Raw genomic sequence first — 21,667 nt, 5'->3', positions numbered from 1 at the left:
TTATGCTTTCTGCTACTCCACCAATCTTCGTGTCATCTGCAAACTTGCTGACCATACCAACAATACCCTCTTCCAGATCATTTAAGTATATCACAAACAACAGTGGCCCTAACACTGATCCCTGTGGAACACCACTGGTCACCTTTCTCCATTTCGAGAAACTCCCTTCAACTACTACTCTCTGTCTCCTGTTGCTCAACCAGTTCTTTATCCACCTAACTAGAACGCCCTGCACACCATGTGACTTCATTTTCTCCATTAGTCTACCATGGGGAACCTTATCAAATGCCTTACTAAAGTCCATATATATGACATCAACAGTCCTTCCTTCATCTATCAACTTGGTCACTTCCTTGAAGAACTCTATAAAGTTGGTAAGGCACAATCTCCCCCGCACAAAACCATGTTTCCTATCACTGATAAGCCCATTCTTTTCTAAATATAAATAGATCCTATACCTCAATACCTTCTCCAGCAACTTTCCCACCACTGACGTCAGGCTCACTGATCTGTAGTTACCCAGAATATCCCTACTACCTTTCTTCTACAGGGGGACAACATGAGCAACCCTCAGTCCTCCGGCACCTCACCTGTATTTAAGGATGCCACAAAGATATCTGTCAGGGACCCAGCTACTTCCTCTCTCGCCTCCCTCAGCAACCTAGGATAGATCCCATCTGGTCCTGGGGATTTGTCCACCTTAATAACCTCTAGCCTACCCAACACATCTTCCCTACTTATATCAACCTGATCCAGACTAATCAAACTTCTATCTCTGATCTCAACATTCATCAAGTTCCTCTCCTCAGTGAACACTGATGCAAAGTAATCATTCAGAATCTCACCCATTCTCTCAGGTTCGACACACAGCCTTCCTTCATTATCCTTTAGTGGACCAATCCTTTCTCTCATTACCTGCTTGCTTCTTATATAAGAATAAAATGCTTTGGGATTCTCCTTAATTTTGCTCGCTAAAGCTATTTCATGACCTCTTTTAACCCGCTTGATTCCTTGTTTAAGACTTGTCCTAATCTTCCGATATTCTTCCAGGGCCTGTTCTGTTCTTAGCTGCCTAGACCTTATGTACGCTTCCCTCTAGTTCTGCCCTCCCCCACTCCAGGGAAAATACATTGTCTATTTATCCTATCGATGCCCCTTATGATTTCATAAACCTCTATAAGGTCACCCCTCAGCCTCCGATGCTCCGGGGAAACAGCCCCAGCCTGTTCAGCCTCTCCCTATAGTCTTGTGAATCTTTTCTGAACCCTTTCAGTGTTTCACAACATCCTTCTGATAGGAGGGAGACCAGAATTGCATGCAATATTCCAACAGTGGCCTAACCAACGTCCTGTACAGCTGCAACATGACCTCCCAACTCCTGTACTCAATGCTCTGACCAAAATAAAGGAAAGCGTACCAAATGCCTCCTTTACTATTTTGTCTACCTGCGACTCTACTTTCAAGGAGCTATGAACCTGCACTCCAAGGTCTCCTTGTTCAGCAACGCACCCCAGGACCTTTCCATTAAGTATATTAGTACTGCTCTGATTTGCCTTTCCAAAATGCAGCCTCTTGCATTTATCTAAATTAAACTCCTTCTACCACTCCTCAGCCCATTTGATCAAGATCTTGTTGTATCTGAGGTAACCTTCTTCACTGTCCAGTTTTGGTGTCATCTGCAAACTTACTAACTATACCTCCTATATTCACAGCCAAATTACACTGCCTCAGTGTTCACCTGACCTGCAACCACTGGTGCCACCACCATTCCTTAATTCTGCATCATTTTCCTTGTCAGCTGTACTTGAGTCACCATGGTATGACAAAGGCTAGCTACCAGGCAGCAGGGATTGTCCAGTTTTAGCGTAGCTCATGACTCTGACTCAGACCTCATGCAGAAAGGAAGAACAAGCCTCCACTGACAGGTATGTGTCCTCAAGCTTCTAGTGACTGTACCATTCTGGTAAAGCTCTGTCATACTCAGCTGAGTCGGGATCAGTCTTTGTGACATTATGCTGGAACAACCTTTGTCACTCAAGATGGAAGAAACTAAAGAATATTTTCGCTTCTTCCTTCCCCTTCCTCCACTGATTTTTAGGTGTCAGTTCTTGGAAACAGGAAGTGAAAAGCTATTACAAGCATTGGGGAAGGGAGAGAAGGAAATAAGAAGTGTATGTTTATGCCTACTGCACCTTCTTGTTCAGAATGCATTAACGGATGAGGTGGAATTGGAATAAGAGGAGGTGGCTTAGGTATGCTTATACGCCCATCATTATTTTTCCACTGACATGAATGACCACAGGTTCAGCAATACCCTGTATCTTGGTGGTTAGTAGTGTCTCCTCCACCTGGATTAAAAAGATGCCGACACTTCAGTCAGCAGCTCTTTCCTGCTGCCAGCTATAATGTGCTACCTTTTGCAACACAGAAGGAAATGCTTTATTGGATGTTGTGCAATTTTTTTTTGTTGTAGCTCTCTTGGTTGGATAGTTTCCAGTTTGTTGGGTGTGAAGTTACAACAGTGCTAGGTCTATGAGAATAAAGGAATGTTATGCTTGAGAGCTGATTCAAAGATATTGTTGGTAGGTGAGTGATGGGGGTGTGGTGAATATGAGCCACGAGTGAGGTTCATGGTCCAGTTTGTAAAATGTGACTTTGAACTTGTAAGCCACGACAACACACTCGAGCCATTAAATTCTTTCTACACTGCATCCACACTTGAGAAACATACACCTCAGGTGGAATCCGGTCCAGTTATTCCCCACTGCGATCTGACCTCATACCTGGGTGGCCTCTGGCAACCAGCGCCACCCCTTTGTGGACACAGGACATCTTTCCACCCTTTGACCCAACACTTCCAAAATCATATTAGAAAAACTATGTGTGCTCAGCCGTTATTCCTAGCTGAATAAATGCACCTCTGAAACAACTCCAGTCACTTTTCCAGCCCTTTAAGAAGTTTGGGCATTCTTCAAGTAAAGCTAGGCTCTTAGGAGGTTGGACTCCCTGCTGTAGCTGGATGCAGTGCAGATAGTGAACTGCACTCAGCAATGATTACCAAAGCAAGCAACACTAACTTGACATACACAATGTATGATATGTGTCAGAGGCACTTTGGGATCCCTGTGCCCATTTTTGGATTTTGTACAATATGTTTTCACTAACAGCAAACCCTTTTGTCATTTTGAGCTAATGCTCACGGAACTGGAGACTCCATTTACTAGAGCACAGAAGGTTGCTGTACATAGATCCAGGAAACTAGAATAGATTCTTGATTCTGTAGTTGATATACTAGGTTGCATTGTTAGACATTAAATGTAATGGCATCGTTTAGTGCGCAGAGTATTTAATTAAAAAATATTGACCCAGACCTTCCAGTCTCGATGTAGTTGAAATCTGGGTGTACCCTGAAAGACGTATGCTCGGATCCCTTGGAAGTCCTGATGCAATGGCTATGCAGTAATTGCCTGGAAAGTTTAACCTTCTGATAAACAGGTGCCCTGTCTGTGGAGCTATCTGTAAAATCTACAACTCTGAGCTGGAATTACACAATTCAAAGGGTTCTAACTTACTTAGCTGGTTACCCAGGAAACGTGAGGGGAATTAAAATCTGTTCTAACTTCTGGGTAACTATACCCCTCCCCCTCAATATCCCCCTACAATCCAACTACCCTCCCCTGATCTCACATACTCCACGACCACAATCTTGCCCCACCCCAACCCACCCTTAAACTCTCACCCACTTCCTTGTGGCTCTATGCACTCACCTGCCACCCATTTCTATCTATTTGCCACCTTAGTCTCTCACCCACCTACCTGCCATCTTACCCTCCCTCCTCATTCATTTGTCTTATCTTCTCCATAGCTTCAGGCCTTTAAACCCTGGGATATTGCAGTTACTGCTGTAAAAGATTGGTGTCTTGGCCTCTATTACTGTTCCCGCAGCTGGAAGGGTTGCTGGACAGGCAAGCTTTGGGTTTCAAGAGACCAAAATTGGAAGTTAAGATCAGAAAGGTGAAGCTCCGGGATTAGGGGAAGTGAAAAGGAGCAGAGTTGCAATCTGACTGTGATCTCTATCTCTCGAAATATTGGGTCAAAATGTGCTATTTTAATGGATTAGAAAGCCATTACTTTTCTCTGTACTGAAGAATACTTAACCCTAACTTGTGAAGCTCAATTGAGATAACTTGGAGAAATATATATTTTAATACTGAACGAATAAAAATAACAGGTTTCTCAAAATAAGTATGTATGCAGATCAAAGTTATTAATCTACAACCTCAGTCCATATCAGTCCATACTGATTGTCAAATGTTGCAAAACGTAATTGAGGACTAAATTATTGCAATGTATTTATAAACATTAATAACCTGTAATTTCAAAATTCTTTCCTCACCCATCAAGTGTGTGACAAAAATCTAAAGATGAAGTAAACATATAATAAAATGAGATTGCAGTTATTTGTGTGCTGTGTGGTTTGTGTTGCTTAAGTTCAGCACTACTAATACAAGTCACACTTCCTCCTATTCTAAAAATAGAATGTTGCATTTCAAGTCTGTTCTTCAGGTCTGGTTTTAAAAGTGAGCTATATCAAATCAACAGAATGGGCAAAAACGGCTTGGTTACTGCACTCATGGGTGAATCAACATCACTATTAGTCTCCATTGCTGATCTTGTACAATGACAGAGAGTTAAGCAAATGTATCAACACAACTGTGGTTAGTCTCTTGGAGTTGACTTCTGATTTATCATCCATTTTAACAATGATAGCTTGATGGTGGAATCTGGGTCACTGTCAAATTGAAAAGGGCTTGTTTTGAATTTGTTCTTCACTGTACAATATCCTGTCCAAGATCAGTGTTTTAAAATCACTTTTCCCTGGGATGTGAACATGATTAGGCTAGAATATGTTGACCTTCCCTCGCTACCTTTGAGAAAGTGGTGATGAACTGTCTTCTTAAATCACATTAGTCCAGGTTTACTGTTCAGAAGAGAGTTCCAGGATTTTGACCCAGGAACACTGAAGGAATGTCAATGGCCTACAACCCAGGTAGCTAATGCCCTTCTGCTTCATGGTTTTAGAAGGTGCTGCTAGCGATGGTTAATGGTAATGATAATTACCTTTCATTCTGAGCTGGGAGAGGACCTCACCTTGTAAATATTTTTATCAACCTGTTCAGAGATGTTCTGGCATGCCTTTGGAGCAGTGGAACCTGACCCCAAGCGTCCTGGCTTAGAGGTAAGGATATTATCATTATGACACTAGAGCCTCTGTTGTATCGAGTCTTGGGCTCTCCCTGCCACCCATATCTACTGCCGTTCACTCGTGTTGGGTGTTTCACTTCACGCGAACTCCTCAGACTCACTAATTTACCCATGGAGAGGGCTGCAGACAGTTGAGAAGTATCAATTTCTTCCTTAGCAGAATTGCCATCCTGTGATGTTTTGGTCTGTTCCATTATGCACAATGATTACTCAACTACTAAGCAAGTGCCGCACAGTAAGCAGGTCTAAGTTGATTGTTCCTCCAGATCCTCTGTGCAAACAGGACTGACCATTCATTTGCCTTTGGCTTTATATTTCATTTTGAAAGGCAAACGGTCAGGCAGTTGTGAAGCTCTGGATGTAAGTTTGCTCGCTGAGCTGCGAGGTTCGGCTTGAGACATTTCGTCACCATACTAGGTAACATCATCAATGAGCCTCAGGTGAAGCGCTGGTGTTATGTCCTGCTTTCTATTTATGTGTTTAGGTTTCTTTGGGTGGGTGATGTCATTTCCAGTTCTTTTTCTCAGAGGATGATAGATGGGATCCAAGTCGATGTGTTTATTGATAGAGTTCCAGTTGGAATGCCATGCTTCTAGGAATTCTTGTGTGTATCTCTGTTTGGCATGTCCTCGGATGGATGTGTTGTCACAGTCAAAGTGGTGTCCTTCCTCATCTGTATGTAAGGATATAGTGATAGCGGGTCATGCCTTTTTGTGGCTAGTTGATGTTCATGTATCCTGGTGGCTAGTTTTCTGCTGTTTGTTTAATGTAGTGTTTGTTACAGTTCTTGCAAGGTGTATTGTAAATGATGTTTATTTTGCTTATTGTCTGTATAGGGTCTTTCAGGTTCTTTAGCTGCTGTTTAAGTATGTTGGTATCATGGTAGCCCACAAACCCACCAACACACTTAAACAGCAGTTAATAAACTTGAAAGACCCGATACAGACAACAAGCAAAACTAATGTCATTTACAAAGTACCGTGCAAGGACTGTAATAAACACTACATTGGACAAACAGGCAGAAAACTAGCCACCAGGATACATGAACACCAATTAGCCACAAAAAGACATGACCCACTATCACTAGTATCCTTACGTATGGATGAGGAAGGACACCACTTTGATTGGGATAACACATCCATCATAGGACAAGCCAAACAGAGACATGCACGAGAATTCCTAGAAGCATGGCATTCCAACTATCAACAAACACATTGATTTGGACTCCATCTACCACCCTCTAAGAAAAAGAGCCAGAAAAGAAAATCACCAAACACCCAAAGAAAACTAGACAGGTAAATAGAAAATGGGACATAACACTAGTGCTTCACTGGAGGCTCATTGATGATGAAACGTCTGTAAATGAACCTTCCAGCTCAGCGAACAAACTTAGATCCAGAACCTCAACCTGAGCTACAAATCTTCTCTAAACCCACTAGTTGTGAAGCTTATCGCAACCAAGATGACAATTGTTCTTTCCCTGATTCTTAAGTCCTTCAACAAGATAGTTTAAAAAGAGCATGGTATTTATTGGTGTTCTAGCCAAACTAAAATACAGTTTAATATTAGAAAAAAAGGTCTTACATCTACGCTGTAGAATATTCCAAAGTACTTAGCTGCCAACAAATTTCAACAGACATTTTAAAAACAGGCTGAGCCAACAAACAGTAAAGGAGGAAATGATTCTCTAATATTATTGCATGAGGCAGCACAGAGAAGATATGAAGATGTCCTGAACAAGTCATGCCAGACTCAAAACATTAACACTGTGGCTACATCTGTGAAGAGAGAAAGATTCCTGCTGAGTTTCTCCAGCGTACCCTACATTTGTTTCAGATTTGCAGCATCTGCAGTGTTTTGCTTTTGTATGAGGATGTTGCCAGGAATGGAGAATGTTAGTTGTGAGGAGATTTAGTTTAACTGGGGTTATTTTCTTTGGAACAGAGGGGTCTGAGGGGATGTTCAGTTGAGCTGTTTCAGATTGAGGGATCTAGATAAACTGAATGGGGAAGATTTCGGTCAGCGGAGACGGAATAAATTAAAGTAAGTGGTAGAACAATTAGCAGGAAGTTGAGAAGTATACTCTGAAAGTATATTTGGTGCTTCTTGTTTCATTATGCTACCAGTGAGTAATTTCCTGATGTAAAAGTGTTCTAAGACATAAAATATGCTGCAAAAAGCATACAGCTATTTACAATTTGACAAAGCAATTAACAGAGGCCTAATGTAGCTAAATCAAGCACAAAGGAAACCTAGCCAACTCTGCACTCAAATTGCTCCTGTAATCTCTTATAATCATAAATAAATTGCAGTTGCAGCAATAATAAATTAACAGTTCAAGGGCATATCATTCCAACATATAATCACCTAATGGCTCTTATTTTGTTTTAAGTGGACCAGCTTAGCGTTGTAGTGAACCAGCTAGGGAAACTGGAAATTCACAGGTTAGCTCACTATTTACTCTCCATTAATGGGATGTAGGCTTGCTGTCTGGACCATCACTTATTGCCCTGGAGAAGATTGTGGTGAACTACCTCCTTGAATGTCAAGGGGCAATAGTTAGATTATTTCTTTTTGGAGATGGTCATTGCCTCATATCTGTGTGGCTCAAATATTACTTGCTGCTTGTCAGCCCAAACCTGGACATTGTCCAGGTCTTGGTGCATGTGGACATGGATCACTTTAGTATCGGGAATGGTGCTGAATGGACATAATGCAATCATTGGTGAAATCCCCACTTCTGATCTTATGATACAGAGAAAGTTACCGATGAACTTACATTGAATCTTCTGTATAATGAAGCTCTTGAGAATTCTGGTGAGTGAGCATCCTGCAGACAAATAACCAGATCAGCAATGTACCATGGTGCTCAAAACAGGTGCAAATCCCAGAGAGATTTGGAACCAGCAGTTTTCCAGGAGCTATTGTAAAATCAGGTAGAATCCATACAATATACTGTCTCACATGAATAATTACAATTCTACCTAAAATACATGTAAATATCATTGTTAAATTTTCAGGCTTTCTACGTAGAGAGATATTCTATCAACAAGAAGCAACTGTGAACCTTTAATCAAAAACCTTCTTCTTTCAAAGGAATGTTTACCAGCCAAAGTTCTCTGAGTTCAGGGAAGATTGTGGGTTTTGTAACTTGCGAGGCACAATATTTCACATTAATTTCACATTCACAAATTGGTTAGAGGGCCATTCCATTCAGATCCATGTTGCATCACAACTTAGCATTAACACTTCAGCTATTAGCATGTTTGTTTATAATGTATTAACGTGCCTTTGTTTTAAATGGAGAGAGGATGCTTGTGATTTGTCCTTTACATAGATACTAAAAGTAACCTGTACCTTAAAAGTGCATCCTGTTGTATAAGGTTAAAAATCACACAACACCAGGTTATAGACCAACAGGTTTAATTGAAAGCACTAGCTTTCGGAGCGACGCTCCTTCATCCTATTGTATGGCTGTTTAACAGTTGTAAGTTAATCATAAGAATGGGCTTGTACATAAATTGGTTGTGTACATATATGTAGATTGAAGTACTTTGCCTGCTCCAGTGTGTCTCATGTCAGAAAATCTGTTGCTTGAACAGGAGGCTGATAAATGAGAAAATTGTAGTGACTCAAACCAATATGATTTTTCTGCTTTAATTGCCACCTGTTATTTTCCTGCAGATACTCTATAATGTTGCATATCGTGACAAGCTAATGTGAAGAAATACACGGTTAACGCCATGTTTATTGAGCTATTTGTGTTATAGACTTTTCAATATGATGATTTGGCAGAGTGTTTTTGTTCCATTTACCAGTTGGACCCCTTGGGTGTTCACAATGTGGTATGTGAGGCACAATATTTCAAATTAACTTTTCTGGTATGTGAAATCCTAAACCAGGATATTCCTGACTTCAAAATTATTGCATTGCTCGTGCTTAGCCATTTGCTGCTACTGTTGTTGTGCATTCACTCTTGCAGAATCTGGCAAATCCAGAAGTTATTGTTGATCATTTGTGAGTTTGGGATTGCAGGACTTCTCCCGGTCTTTTACATCCATTGTTGTCACAAGAAAGCAAAAACAAAATAAAATGTTTTGAATTGAAATATGCGTGGTTTATTCAACACAGGTTGAGTTTGATGGGAATGAAGACTCTATCTTTTTTGCTGATGGCCAACGTCGAATTGATTTTGTATTGGTTTATGAAGAGGAGCGCAGAAAACCAGGAGACAAAAAGCGAATGAGATCAATTCTAAGCAGAAAGGTACCACCTGTTATACCTGTTCATGCATTAGAACTTTTTCCTTCAGATTCAGATGCAAGATGACTCTAATCTTTCTCTGTTCATTAGAGAATGGTGATGTGGAGTGTTGGGAGTATTCATGAATAAACAGGAAGCATTGTTTGCTCAACTTCTTTCCTGCAGTTTATGACAGTCTCTTTCTCTGTTCAAACCTGAATGCAGCTTCAGTGAATTTTCTGTGATTTCCTTTTATGGGCCGCAGTATCTGTCTAGACTCATGATGAAAATCACTTCATATTCCACCGTTAAGAGAGTTCTCAAACTGGAGAACATCAAGCCTCTATAAACATTGAGGTATTGGCACCTTCTCAAAATCATGCCCCTACAATGTTAAAGGATTCCAGTTTTTCAACATGCAGATAATTTGTGACAAGAGAGGAATTGCGTACAGCTCTGGTCACCACACTACCAGAAGGATGTGGCTGCTTTGGAGAGGGTACAGAAAAGGTTTACCAGCATATTGCCTGGTACGGGGGATTTTAGCTGTGAAGAAAGATTGGATAGACTGGGTTTGTTTTCACTGGAATGCAGGGGTGTGAGGGGTGACCTGATAGAAGCTTATAAGATTGTGAATGCCATGGATAGAGCGGAAAGTATGAGTCTTTTTCCCAGGGTGAAGGGGTCAATTACTAGGGGACACAGTTCAAGATTTGGTGGAGGTGGCTGGGAGGTTCCTAAAGAGATGTGAGAAGGAAGTTTTTCCTCACAAACGGTGGTGGGTGTCTGGAACGCACTGCCAGAGGAGGTGGTGGAAGCAGACACAACTGCAGCATTCAAGAAACACTTTGATGAAGACATGAGTAGGAGGGGAACAGAGGGATACTGATCCAGTAAACGAAGAGAGTTTTAGTGTGGAAGGGTAAATGTGTCAGCACAGACTTGGAGGGCTGAAGGGCTTGTTCCCAAGCTGATTGTTCTTTGAATAACTTTTGTTGAAAACTGCAAAATTCTTAGATTACTGTAAGCACAGACTTTATGAACCAAAGCAGAAGGTTTAAGAGTGGAGAATTAAGCATTTGCTGATTCATAAATACATTAATAATAGAATTCTTGTTTTGATGATCTCATTAAGTTGGAATGTATAGGCACTGGACTGTATAATCTCAGAAATTTGTTCTCTTAACTCTTGGAACAATAATGGCCAGGATTCTCCTAGCTGTGGGGAGTTTTGCGGTGTGTGCTTTCTTCCAACCAGAGTTAGTCAACATAGACTGAGAATTTTCAAAGCATTGGGGCTTGTGATACTCCTGGGGAGCTGTCACTTGGTCAAAGTAATAAACTCATAAGTACTGGGCCATTCTGCTCTCTGGAACATCACTCCAGGAACTAACAAGAAAAATACTCTCCTACTGCCCAATTCCAATGTTAAATTAATGATAATGATGTGGGGATTGTGTTCAGTGTTAGAAATATTGGAGAAGTGTTCAAATTTTTTTGCACAATTTTTCCTTTGCTTGCATATTTAAATTGATTGAAATATTTATTAAGGAACCAACAAAGGTTCACCTAATTTCCAGATTGTGAATTGTTGGCTTTGTACTTCCTCATTTTTAGAGTGACTTCTCTTAAAAATGAGCAGGCTGTCACTGAAGTAGTAAGGAAGATCTGCTATTTCTTTACATTTGAAGTCATGCTGGTGCAGTAAGATTTGAATATTGATGTGAGAATTGATCCTTAAAGAGATTGTACCTGAGCATTTCAAAAAAACCACCAGATAATTGGAAAGAGACAGCATGGTTTAGAAACAGAAGTAGGCATTTGGCCTTTCGAGCCAGTTTCAACATTGCCTGATCATCCAACTCAGTACCCTGTTCCCACTTTCTTCCCATATCCTTTGGGTTCCTTTAGCCCTAAGAATCATATCTAACCACTTCTTGAAAACATTTCATGGTTTGGCCTCAACCACTTTCTGTGGCAGAGATTTCCACAGGCTCACTACTCATTGGGTGAAGAAATTTATCTTCATCTCGGTCCAATTTACCCCACATCCTTAGATTGTGACCCTTGGTTCTGAACTCGCCTGCCATCAGGAACATCCTGTTAGAATTTTATAGGTTTCTATGAGATCACCCCACATTCTCCTAAACTCCAGTGAATATAGTCTTAATCGATCCAGTGTCTCTTCTTGCTGTCCCATGTTTCAATCCGGTAAACACTTGGTTGTAGTCCCTCCATAGCCAGAACTTCCTTCCTCAGATAAGGAGACCGAACTCCATACAATATTCCAGGTGTAGTCTCACCAAGGCCCAGTATAATTGCAGCAAGGCATCCCTGCTCCTGTGGGAGCAAGTCAGGACTGCAGATGCTGGAGATCAGAGTCAAAAAGTGTGGCACTGGAAAACCACAGCAGACTAGGCAGCATCCGAGGATCAGGAGTGTCGATGTTTTGGGCATAAGCCCTACATCAGGAAATGGTTCCTGCTCCTGTACTCAAATCCTCTTGCTATAAGGCCAACATACCTTTTGTATTCTTCACTGCCTGCTGCACTTGTACGTTTATTTTCAGTGAGTGATGTACGAGGACACCCGGGTCTCATTGCATCTTCTCCTTTCCAAATTTCCTGTCACATTTTAGATAATAGCCTGCCTTCCTCTTTTTTCCTACCAAAGTGGATAACCTCAAGTTTACCCACATTACACTTCATCTGACAGCCATTTGCCCACTGTACTTATCCAAGTCACAGTTAAAGCATCCCTACATCCTTCTCACATTTTGCCCACCCACCCAATTTTGTGTCATCTAAAAACTTTGGAGATATTACATCTAGTTTCCTCATCTAAATGATTAATGTATTTTGTGGATAACTGGGGTTCTAGCACTGGTCTCTGCGGTATCCCACAAGTCACTGCCTGCTCTTTGTTCCCTATCCGCCATGTCTGTACACTACCTTCCACCCCATGTGATTTAATTTGACATGCTAACTTCTTATGTGGAACCTTATTGAAAACATTCTGTCCAATCCTGACACCATTTTCCATTTAAATCTTTTATAATCGACTCTAGTATTTTCCGAACTACCAATGTCAAGCTAACTAATATGTAATTTCCTGTTTTCACTCTCTTTTTAGGTAGTGGGGTTATATTAACTGCCACTGATCTGGAGTTTATAAAATCTTGTAAAATGACCTAGCAATGCACCCACTATGTCTACGGCCACTTCCTTAAATACTCTTGGATATAGACTTTTGGGCCCTGGGGATTTATTGGCCTTTATTCCTATCAATATCTCCAATACCATTTCCATACTAATACTGATTTTTTTCACTGAAGACCAAAAGATACAGGAGCAGCATTAAACCATTTGGTCCATCCACCATTCAATCATGGCTGTTAGGTTTCTCAATACCATTCTCCTGCCTCCACTCAGTAACCCTGACGCCCTTACCAGTCAAAAATCTATCTGCCTCGTCTCTTGTATTCTAGCCCTCTCGAAATGAATGCTAACATTGCATTTGTCTTCCTTACTGCCAAATGAACCAGCATATTAACCTTAAGAGAGTCCTGAACAAGGACTCCCGGTTCCGTTTGTACTTCAGATTTCCAAAGCCTTTCTCCATTTAGAAAATAGTTTACACCTTTATTCGTCCTGCCAAGGTGCATCACCTCGCACTTACCCACATTTTATTCTGTCTGGCACTTCCTCTACTATACTAGCCTGTCTAGGTTCTTCTGCTTCCTCAACAGTACCTGTCCCTCTAACAATCTTTTTCATCTGCAAACTTATCAACAATACCCTCAATTCATTCATCCAATCATTAATGTATCATGTGAATAGTTATGGTCCCAACACTGACCCTGCAGAACTCCACTAGTCACTAACTGCCTCCTCTCTCTTTCTCTCTAGAGCATATGTTTCCAAACATTTTAGGGATGCTATTTGTGTCCTGTTTTGTGAAGCCAAAAGCGAAATATGTACTTAATTGGTTTGCCATCACTTTGTTCCCCGTTATAGCTTTCCCTGTGTCTGATTGTAAAGAATTTACATTTGTCTTCATTAATCTTTTTCTCTTCAGAAACCGACAATCGCTTTTCAAATGGGTTTGCACGTTTCCCACATGCTCTATTTTCCACCTCTATCCTCCTTTGCCAAATCAACTGCTCAGATCAGCTGCTTTTTCTATTTTGGTCAACTTTTACCACCCTTTCTTGGATCTAATAATATCCCTAATTTCCTTTATTAGTCATGGCCAGGCAACTTTTCCTGTTTGATTTTTGCATCACTGAGAAATGAACAATCATTGCAATTTCTTAAATGTTTCCATTTATTATGGCACCTGACCTCCTGCCTAACTTTGGCAGAGTCCTCTTCTCCTGGCCCAGGCCCAGTGACGAGATGGCTTCCAGCAGCCCAGAGAGGCGGTACAGGCCTGGCACCTGGTGGGGGTCATCCTGGGTGTAGCAGTCTCAACCTGGCATGGTGGTCTTGTCCCGGTGTGGAGTTCTTGGGTGACTTCTAGGTATTCCAGCCACTCAGTGTGGAGGTCTAGTTCTGGAATGGAGGTCTCATCTCAGCCCAATTTTCCAGCGATTCCCAAATCCATGAGCCATTAATGGACCTGGTGATCTTTTACATTTTTTCTTTTTATTTATGACTTCAGTTATTAATTTAGGTGCTGTAGTATGGCGACTTATAATTTTTTTTCTTCTTTTTTGTAAAAGTACATGTGACAATAAATTACTTTTCTACAATTGCCCTTGAATTCTCTGCCTATCACTTTTCTTCTTTACCATTCTCTTGTTTTTTGACATTTAGATTAGATTAGATTAGATTACTTACAGTGTGGAAACAGGCCCTTCGGCCCAACAAGTCCACACCGCCCCGCCGAAGCGCAACCCACCCATACCCCTACATTTACCCTTTACCTAACACTACGGGCAATTTAGCATGGCCAATTCACCTGACCTGCACATCTTTGGACTGTGGGAGGAAACCGGAGCACCCGGAGGAAACCCACGCAGACACGGGGAGAACGGACAAACTCCGCACAGTCAGTCGCCTGAGGCGGGAATTGAACCCAGGACTCTGGCGCTGTGAGGCAGCAGTGCTAACCACTTGTTTCCCTCTTTTCCGTCTCCCTGTACAGGTAGACGTATTCCTCCTGTCCTGTGCAGCAGAGCCAATCGTGATGCAACAAATTTTGCTATTGCTACTTTCCTCAAGAGGTCATTCTCCCCAACTGAACCAAAACGGTAAATCTGTTTTGCAGGGGGCCCCTATATTGGCTTCTAGTCCTGCTTCAGTGCCTGGTGGTCATTCATTCCCTCCCTGCCTCTGGGGTCTAAACCTGTGGAGTAGCCACCTCTCTGTACATGCTATCCACTATAGTCTCTCATCCTCATGGATGTTCCACAGTGTCTCCAGTTGCCTTTTCAGCTCCAAAGCTGGGGCTTCCAGGAACAACAGCTAGAGACACTTCCTTCTCACATTCTGGTCCTGGGCACTGGAACAGTATTGAGTATGAGGAGTGACTTCATTAAAAGCATCTGAAATTTTGTTCTTCAGAATAGGACAATATATTTTTATTTTCTACCTTGTTGCCCAGGTATGTGCAAAGATAGAAATTGATTGTAACCTTTTTAAAACTGAACCTAAATGTGCAGTCCAGTCTGGAATCTGTTAAGAATGTTATATTTCTTTAAATCTCTTTTTTAAATATTCTTTATTTGGTACGCAGAGAAAAAGAGCATTTTTTCAAGAAAACTTAATGAAAGAAGGCATACAGATTGAAGCGACAAAATCAGTGAGTACTCATTTGACTTTTATGTACTTTCCATTGATAAGTTTATGTTGCAGAAATCTGGTCCAAGTTATTGTAATCACTCATCCAGGGTCCAATTTTTAACTTCAAGCCTCTTCAATAATAAAAGGTTAAAACTGCACTTTATTCTTGTGTCATATATTCTGTGCAACCAAACACGAGTTTGTTCTTAATCATTTTCCTTTAGCAATTTCCATCTGTTTCTAGTCCATACCTCAGCTAAAAGCAACATCGTTAGTGTGGCATAATTAAAATCATAGAGATGTACAGCATGGAATCAGACCCTTCGGTCCTACTCATCCATGCTGACCAGCTATCCCAACCCAATTTAGTCTCATTTGCCAGCACCTGGCCCATATCCCTCCAAATCCTTACTATTCATATACCCATCCAGATGCCTTTTAAATGCTGTAATTGTACCAGCCTCCACCACAACCTTTGGCAGCTCATTCCATTCATGCATCACCCTCTGTGTGAAAAAGTTATGTCTCTTTTATATCTTTCCCCTCTAACCCTAAACCTATTCCCTCTAAGAACAAAGAACAGACTTAAAGAAAATTTACAGCCCAGGAACAGGCCCTTCAGCCCTCCAAGCCTGATCCGATCCAAATGTACTGTCTAAACCTGTCAGTCAATTCCTAGGCATTTTTATCTCTCTGCTCCCCACCTACTCATGCATCTGTCCAGACACATCTTAAATGAATCTACCGTGCCTGCCTCTACCACCTCTGCTGGCGACCCGTTCCAAACACCCACCACCCTCTGTGTGAAGTACTTGTCGCATGTATCCCCCTTAAACTTTCCACCCCTCACCTTGAAAGCGTGACCTCTCATTATTGAATCCTTTAACCTTCGGAAAATGCTTGTCTCTATCCCCCCTGTCTATACTCTTCATGATTTTGTAAACCTCAATCAGGTCCCCCCTCAATCTCCTTTTTTCTAATGAAAATAAACCTGGACAGAGTGGATGTTGTGAAGATGTTTCCATTGGTAGGGAAGACTGTTCCAAAAGAGCAATCTCTAATCTTTAAACAGTAGCTCTAGGCTCACCACAAGAGATAACACCCTTTCCACTCCCACCTTAACAAGGCCATTCAGGAGTTTACGTATTTCAGTCTGGTCACTCCTCACCTTTCCAAACCCCCCTTGGAAACAAGCCCAGCCTGTCCAACCTTTCGTCTTAAAGCACCCTTTCATTCCAGATGTCAAACCAGTAAATCTTCCCTGAACAGTCTGCACTGTACCTTAAACTAGGAGAACAGAACTGCACACAGTATCATCAATGCCCTCAATCACATCTCATCAATTGTATAACTGCCGTATACCATCCTTACTTAATGATCACTTCCTGTACAATAAAGGATAGCATTCCATTAGCCTCCTTAGTTACTGCTACATAAGCATATTAACTGTTAGAGAGTCATGCAGGAGAACACCTAGCTTGCTCTCTGCATCTCAGAACCTGCAATCATTTTCCATTTAAGTAATACTTAATTCTTCCTGCCAACATAAACATCTCTGCTGCTGAACACCTGGAGATCCCCTTGACCATGTGCTGGATTTAAATGCCAATGAGAAGGAGCAGTGCACGCCAGAGAGATTGCTAAACTATTGTGGGCAGCAGTGACCTGCCCTGCCTCATTGCAGATTTCAAAATCCAATCCAGTTAGTCTGCTAGGAGCAAAACAATATTGTGAAATAAACATGGAAAAGCCAGGCATCAAACAGCAGAGAAACTGCTAAAAAGAAATGGAAAAAAAGTAGAAGTGGACAGTATGAATGGTGCAAAGAAGGGAAATATTACATCATGACCAAAAATGCGTATAGGACACTATATATGATATTCAATATACTATTGGCAGTAACTTTATGATGATCTATTAACTATCTTCTGCTTTCACACACAGTGAATGTACACTTCCTTCAACACTTCCCTCATCGCGTGATGTTAATTAATCATTTAATAGAAAAATAAATTTTTCAACTTATTACAATTAATGCGATGGGAGATTGCACTCTTGATATAAAAAGCCTTCATTTTTGTTTTCATTTATATTTACTTCTAATGATTAAACATATCACTGGAAGCCACATTATTTCTTGCTATTTGTTACAATTAGCACTCGCAATATATTTCCATTCTTATGAGGGAAAGGTTTAAAAGGGACCTAAGGAGCAATTTTTCAGAAGGTGGTGCATGTATGGAGTAAGGTGCCAGAGGAAGTGGTTGAGGCTGGTACAATTACAATGCTTTTAAAGGCATCTGGATGGGTATATGAATAGGAAGGGTTTAGATGGATATGGACCATAAGACAGAGGAGCAGAAATTAGGCTATTCAACCCATCGAGTCTGCTCTGCCATTCAATCATGGCTGATAAGTTTCTCAACGCCATTCTCCCTGTAACTGTTGATTCCCTTGATACTCAAAGACCTATTTATCTCCATCTTAAATATTCCCAATGACCCGGCCTCCACAGCTTTCTGTGGCAATGAATTCCATAGATTCCCCACTCTCTGGCTGAAGAAGTTTCTTTTTATCTCCATTATCAAAGGTCTTCCCTTTACTCTGAGGCTGTGCCCTTGGATCCTAGTCTCTCCTACCAATGGAAACATCTTCCCAACATCCACTCTGTCCAGGCCATTCAGTATTCTGTATGTTTCAATTAGATCCCCCCTCATCCTTGTAAACTCCATTGAGTATAAACCTGGAGTCCTCATATATTCCTGATACCATTCCTGAGACCATTCTCGTGAACCTCCTCTGAACATGCTCCAGGGCCAGTACATCCTTCCTGAGATATGGGCCTGAAAAGTGCACAATACGCCAAATGTGGTCTGTCCAAATGCTGGCAAATGGGACTGGATTAATTTCCGATATCTGATCGACATGGACGAGTGGGACCCACGGGCGGGTTTCCATGCTGTACAGCTCTAAGACTCTATGTCTAAACTATGGAAACATAACTTAAACTTTTGGTTACTTTATCATTCAATATCAGCTTCTATTTTTCAGTGGATTGCTTTATGACTTTTATTCTCTGTTAGAGACACACTTCTCCAACTAATAGACATTTCTGTGAAATAGTGCAGCACTCTGTTATAATTGTTGAGTGAGCAAAATGTTCTTGTCCCAGATTTTGTGGTTAGCAGTGAAGTAACAGAACTTGCTGTCAATCTCAAAGGAAACGGTCAAAAAAACATTGAGCAATCTCCTTGGCATGAATTTCCATTTCCTGACACCAGTTCACATCTGGATGACTGGAGTTTTAGAAGCACTGATGCCTGTGAACAGAACACAAAGTTACTAACACTGAGGTATTCTCACAGACATCAAAGCAGGAAATTAAAAATACTCAAGTCTTTAACTCTTATACTTTCAGATACTGTTGTTAATCATTAAGGTGAAAGTTACAGTACCATATACAACCATGAAAACAATTGAAAGTGTGTGGAATTTATCATGATTAAAAGAAATTGACATTCCACAAAGATAAAATTAGATAATCAGGGCCAGTGAGGGTGTTGAGCAATAATTTTTTTTAAAAAGTCTAAACTATGGAAATATAACTTAAGTTTTTGGTTACTTTATAATTCAATATCAGCTTCTATTTTTCTATAGATTGCTCCATTACTTGTATAAAAATGAGATAAGCTCTAATTCAACGAAGTATGACATTTTAAATTAACAACAAGACAGAGTGAAAGTGAAACTTTTTGACAGTTCATTAATTGCTTCAGGATTAAACTCTGAGGGATCATCAATAGTGCAGTTGACGGAGGAGCATAGCATTATTGATAGCAACTGCTAAACCTCTGCGGCATTCTGCACATGTGCAGATTTTCACAGCTACTGGCAGTTTCATTAGAGTATGGATGATGAATACTGGTGGTTTTGCCATTTTCACCAAGTCCTGATGGACAGTGTTGCCCTGCAAATTGTAAAATATGGTCAGCTGCTTTCGTTCCATATTGCTCAGCAGTTACCTTCACGAAAGTAGCAGTTTGCACTTAAAGCCCACCTGAAATTCATAAATTTATTATAATTACATGTTAATTATCAAATGGGACTAGATTAATTTAGGATATCTGGTCAGCATGGACAAGTTAGACTGAAGGGTCTGTTTCCGCGTTATAGAAGTCTTCCTCTATGACTCTAAACTCTGCACAGATATCTAACTCTAGTAATTGATAGTACAGGTCCCCTTAATGTTTTATCAAATATTGCCACTCAAAGGCTAAATTAGAGAAAAAAAACTGCAGATACTGGAATTCAGGTCAGACAAGCAGGAAGCTGGAAGAGCACAGCAAGCCAGGCAGCATTCGGAAATTGAGAAATCCGACATTTCGGGTATAACCAATCTTCAGGAATGGGGGTGGGGGGTAGGGGGAACTGCAGATATTGGGGGTGGGGAGGAGTTATGGGTGGGGAAAGGGGCAGAGTGGTGAGGTGGTGGTAGGTGAGTATGGGTCGTAGGTCCGACCTGGTAGGTTAACAGGAGGAATAAATTGGTTGGTAGCTGGAAGGAGGGGTCGGTTGGAGGGATGAAAGGATGGAGGAGGGGCTGGAAAGGGAGTCAGGGATGGGTGGGAAGGTTATTTGATATTGGAGAGCTCAATGTTGTGTCCTCTGGGCTGTAGGATGTCCAAGTATTGCTCCTAAACAGGAGCAATTCATCAACTTTGCCAACAATTTCCACTCTGCCCTTAAATTCACTTGGTCTATCTCGGATACCTCCCTCCCCTTCGTTGACCTCTCTGTTTCCATCTCTAGCGACAGTTTATGGACTGGTGTTTGCTATGAATCCACAGACTCCTGTAACTACCTGGACTACACCTCCTCCCACCATGTATCCTGCAAAACGCCATCCCATTTTTCTAATTACTCCATCTCCATCCCATCTGCTCTGATGTGGAGATGTTCCACTCCCAAACATCCCAGACATCCACCTATTTTAGACAATGTGCTTTTTCCCCTCTGCCATCCAGGTAGCCTTCCACTGCCCCACCTCCATACCCAGCTCTATTGCTCTAAACTCCGCCCCAACCCAACATAATAAAGACAATATCCCCCTTGTTCTCAAACACTTCCGCCAACTCCAACTAGACCCCATCACCAAGAACATCTTCCCCTCCCCACCCCTCTCTGCCTTCTGAAAAGGCTATTTCCTTCGCCAATCCTTGGTTTACGCCACCCTCCCCACCAACCCCCTTGACCCCCTGGTACTTTCCCCTGCAACTGTAAAAAATGCAAAACCTGCCGGCCTCACCTCCATCCAGGACCCCAAACAGTCCTTCCATGTGAGACAGAGGTTCAATTGCCTCTCCTCCAACTTAGTTTACTGTTACCACTGCTCCCGATGTGGTCTGCTCTACATCAGGGAGGCCAAACGTAAACTAAAGGGCACGTTTTGCTGAGCATCTCAGCCAGACAGTTAAGGGCAAGCCTGACCTCCCGGTTATCGCCCATTTCAATTCCCCTTCCCACTCCCTCTCCGACATGTCCATCCTCGGCTCCTTCATTGCCACAGTGAATCAGACTGCAAATTGGAGGAAAAACACCTCATCTTCTACCTGGGCAGCCTACAGCTCAGAGGACACAACATTGAGTTTTCCAATTCCAAACAACATTCCCACTCATCCCCCGACTCCCTATCCAGCCCCTCCTTCCTTCCATCCCTCTGACCGATCCCTCCTTCCAGCTACCAACTGGATTCATTCCTCCTATTGACCTACCAGGTTCTACCTACCACCTGTATTCATCTATCATCACCTCACCACTTCACCCCTCTCCCCACCCATAACCCTGCACTCTCCCTCATTTATCTGCAATTCCCCCTACTCCCACCCCCAGTCCTGAAGAAGAGTTATACACGGAACATTGACTTCTCCACCTCCTGATGCTGCCTGGCTTGCTGTGTTCTTCCAGCCTCCTGCTTTTCTACTCAAATTCTAAAGTCCAGAAATCGACAATTAAAAGCCTTTTTTTTCTGCAAATTGGAATTTTCTTTTTATATATATATATCAAAATATATATAAAACAAAATATTAATGAAAATCAGACTTGCCCCTAGGATTAATGAAGTGTAGATGCATTGGTGTTAATTTTACAAAACCTATTGGATGTTGGGAATACTCCATTAGATTGGAAGCTGGCAAAAATCATCTATCTATTTAAGAAGGAAGGGAAGCAGAAAACAGGAACTATTGGCCAGTTAGCTTCACCTCTGTCATGGGAAAGTTGTCAGAATTGATCATTAAGGAAGTAATAAATTGGAAATCCTCAAGGTAATTGGAAAGAGTCGGTATGGGTTAAGAATAAGATTTACTGGTTAACCA

The 21,667-nt window shown here is 41.5% G+C and overlaps 1 protein-coding gene across 3 annotated transcripts in view; it reads left to right on the top strand.

The window, feature by feature from the left end:
• ano6 (anoctamin 6) overlaps positions 1–21,667 on the top strand; it is a 140,607-nt gene that overhangs the window by 66,741 nt on the left and 52,199 nt on the right. For all 3 annotated transcript variants that reach the window (XM_043708688.1, XM_043708689.1, XM_043708690.1), the window contains 2 exons: positions 9,397–9,531; positions 15,247–15,312. In XM_043708688.1, the coding sequence (XP_043564623.1) occupies positions 9,397–9,531; positions 15,247–15,312 (201 nt within the window). The remainder of the gene's footprint in view (positions 1–9,396; positions 9,532–15,246; positions 15,313–21,667) is intronic.

Source organism: Chiloscyllium plagiosum, chromosome 19, assembly GCF_004010195.1.
Source record: "Chiloscyllium plagiosum isolate BGI_BamShark_2017 chromosome 19, ASM401019v2, whole genome shotgun sequence".
Taxonomy (NCBI): Eukaryota; Metazoa; Chordata; class Chondrichthyes; order Orectolobiformes; family Hemiscylliidae; genus Chiloscyllium; species Chiloscyllium plagiosum.
Note: the sequence above shows the minus strand (reverse complement) of the source record. Positions and strands in the feature narration are given on the sequence as shown.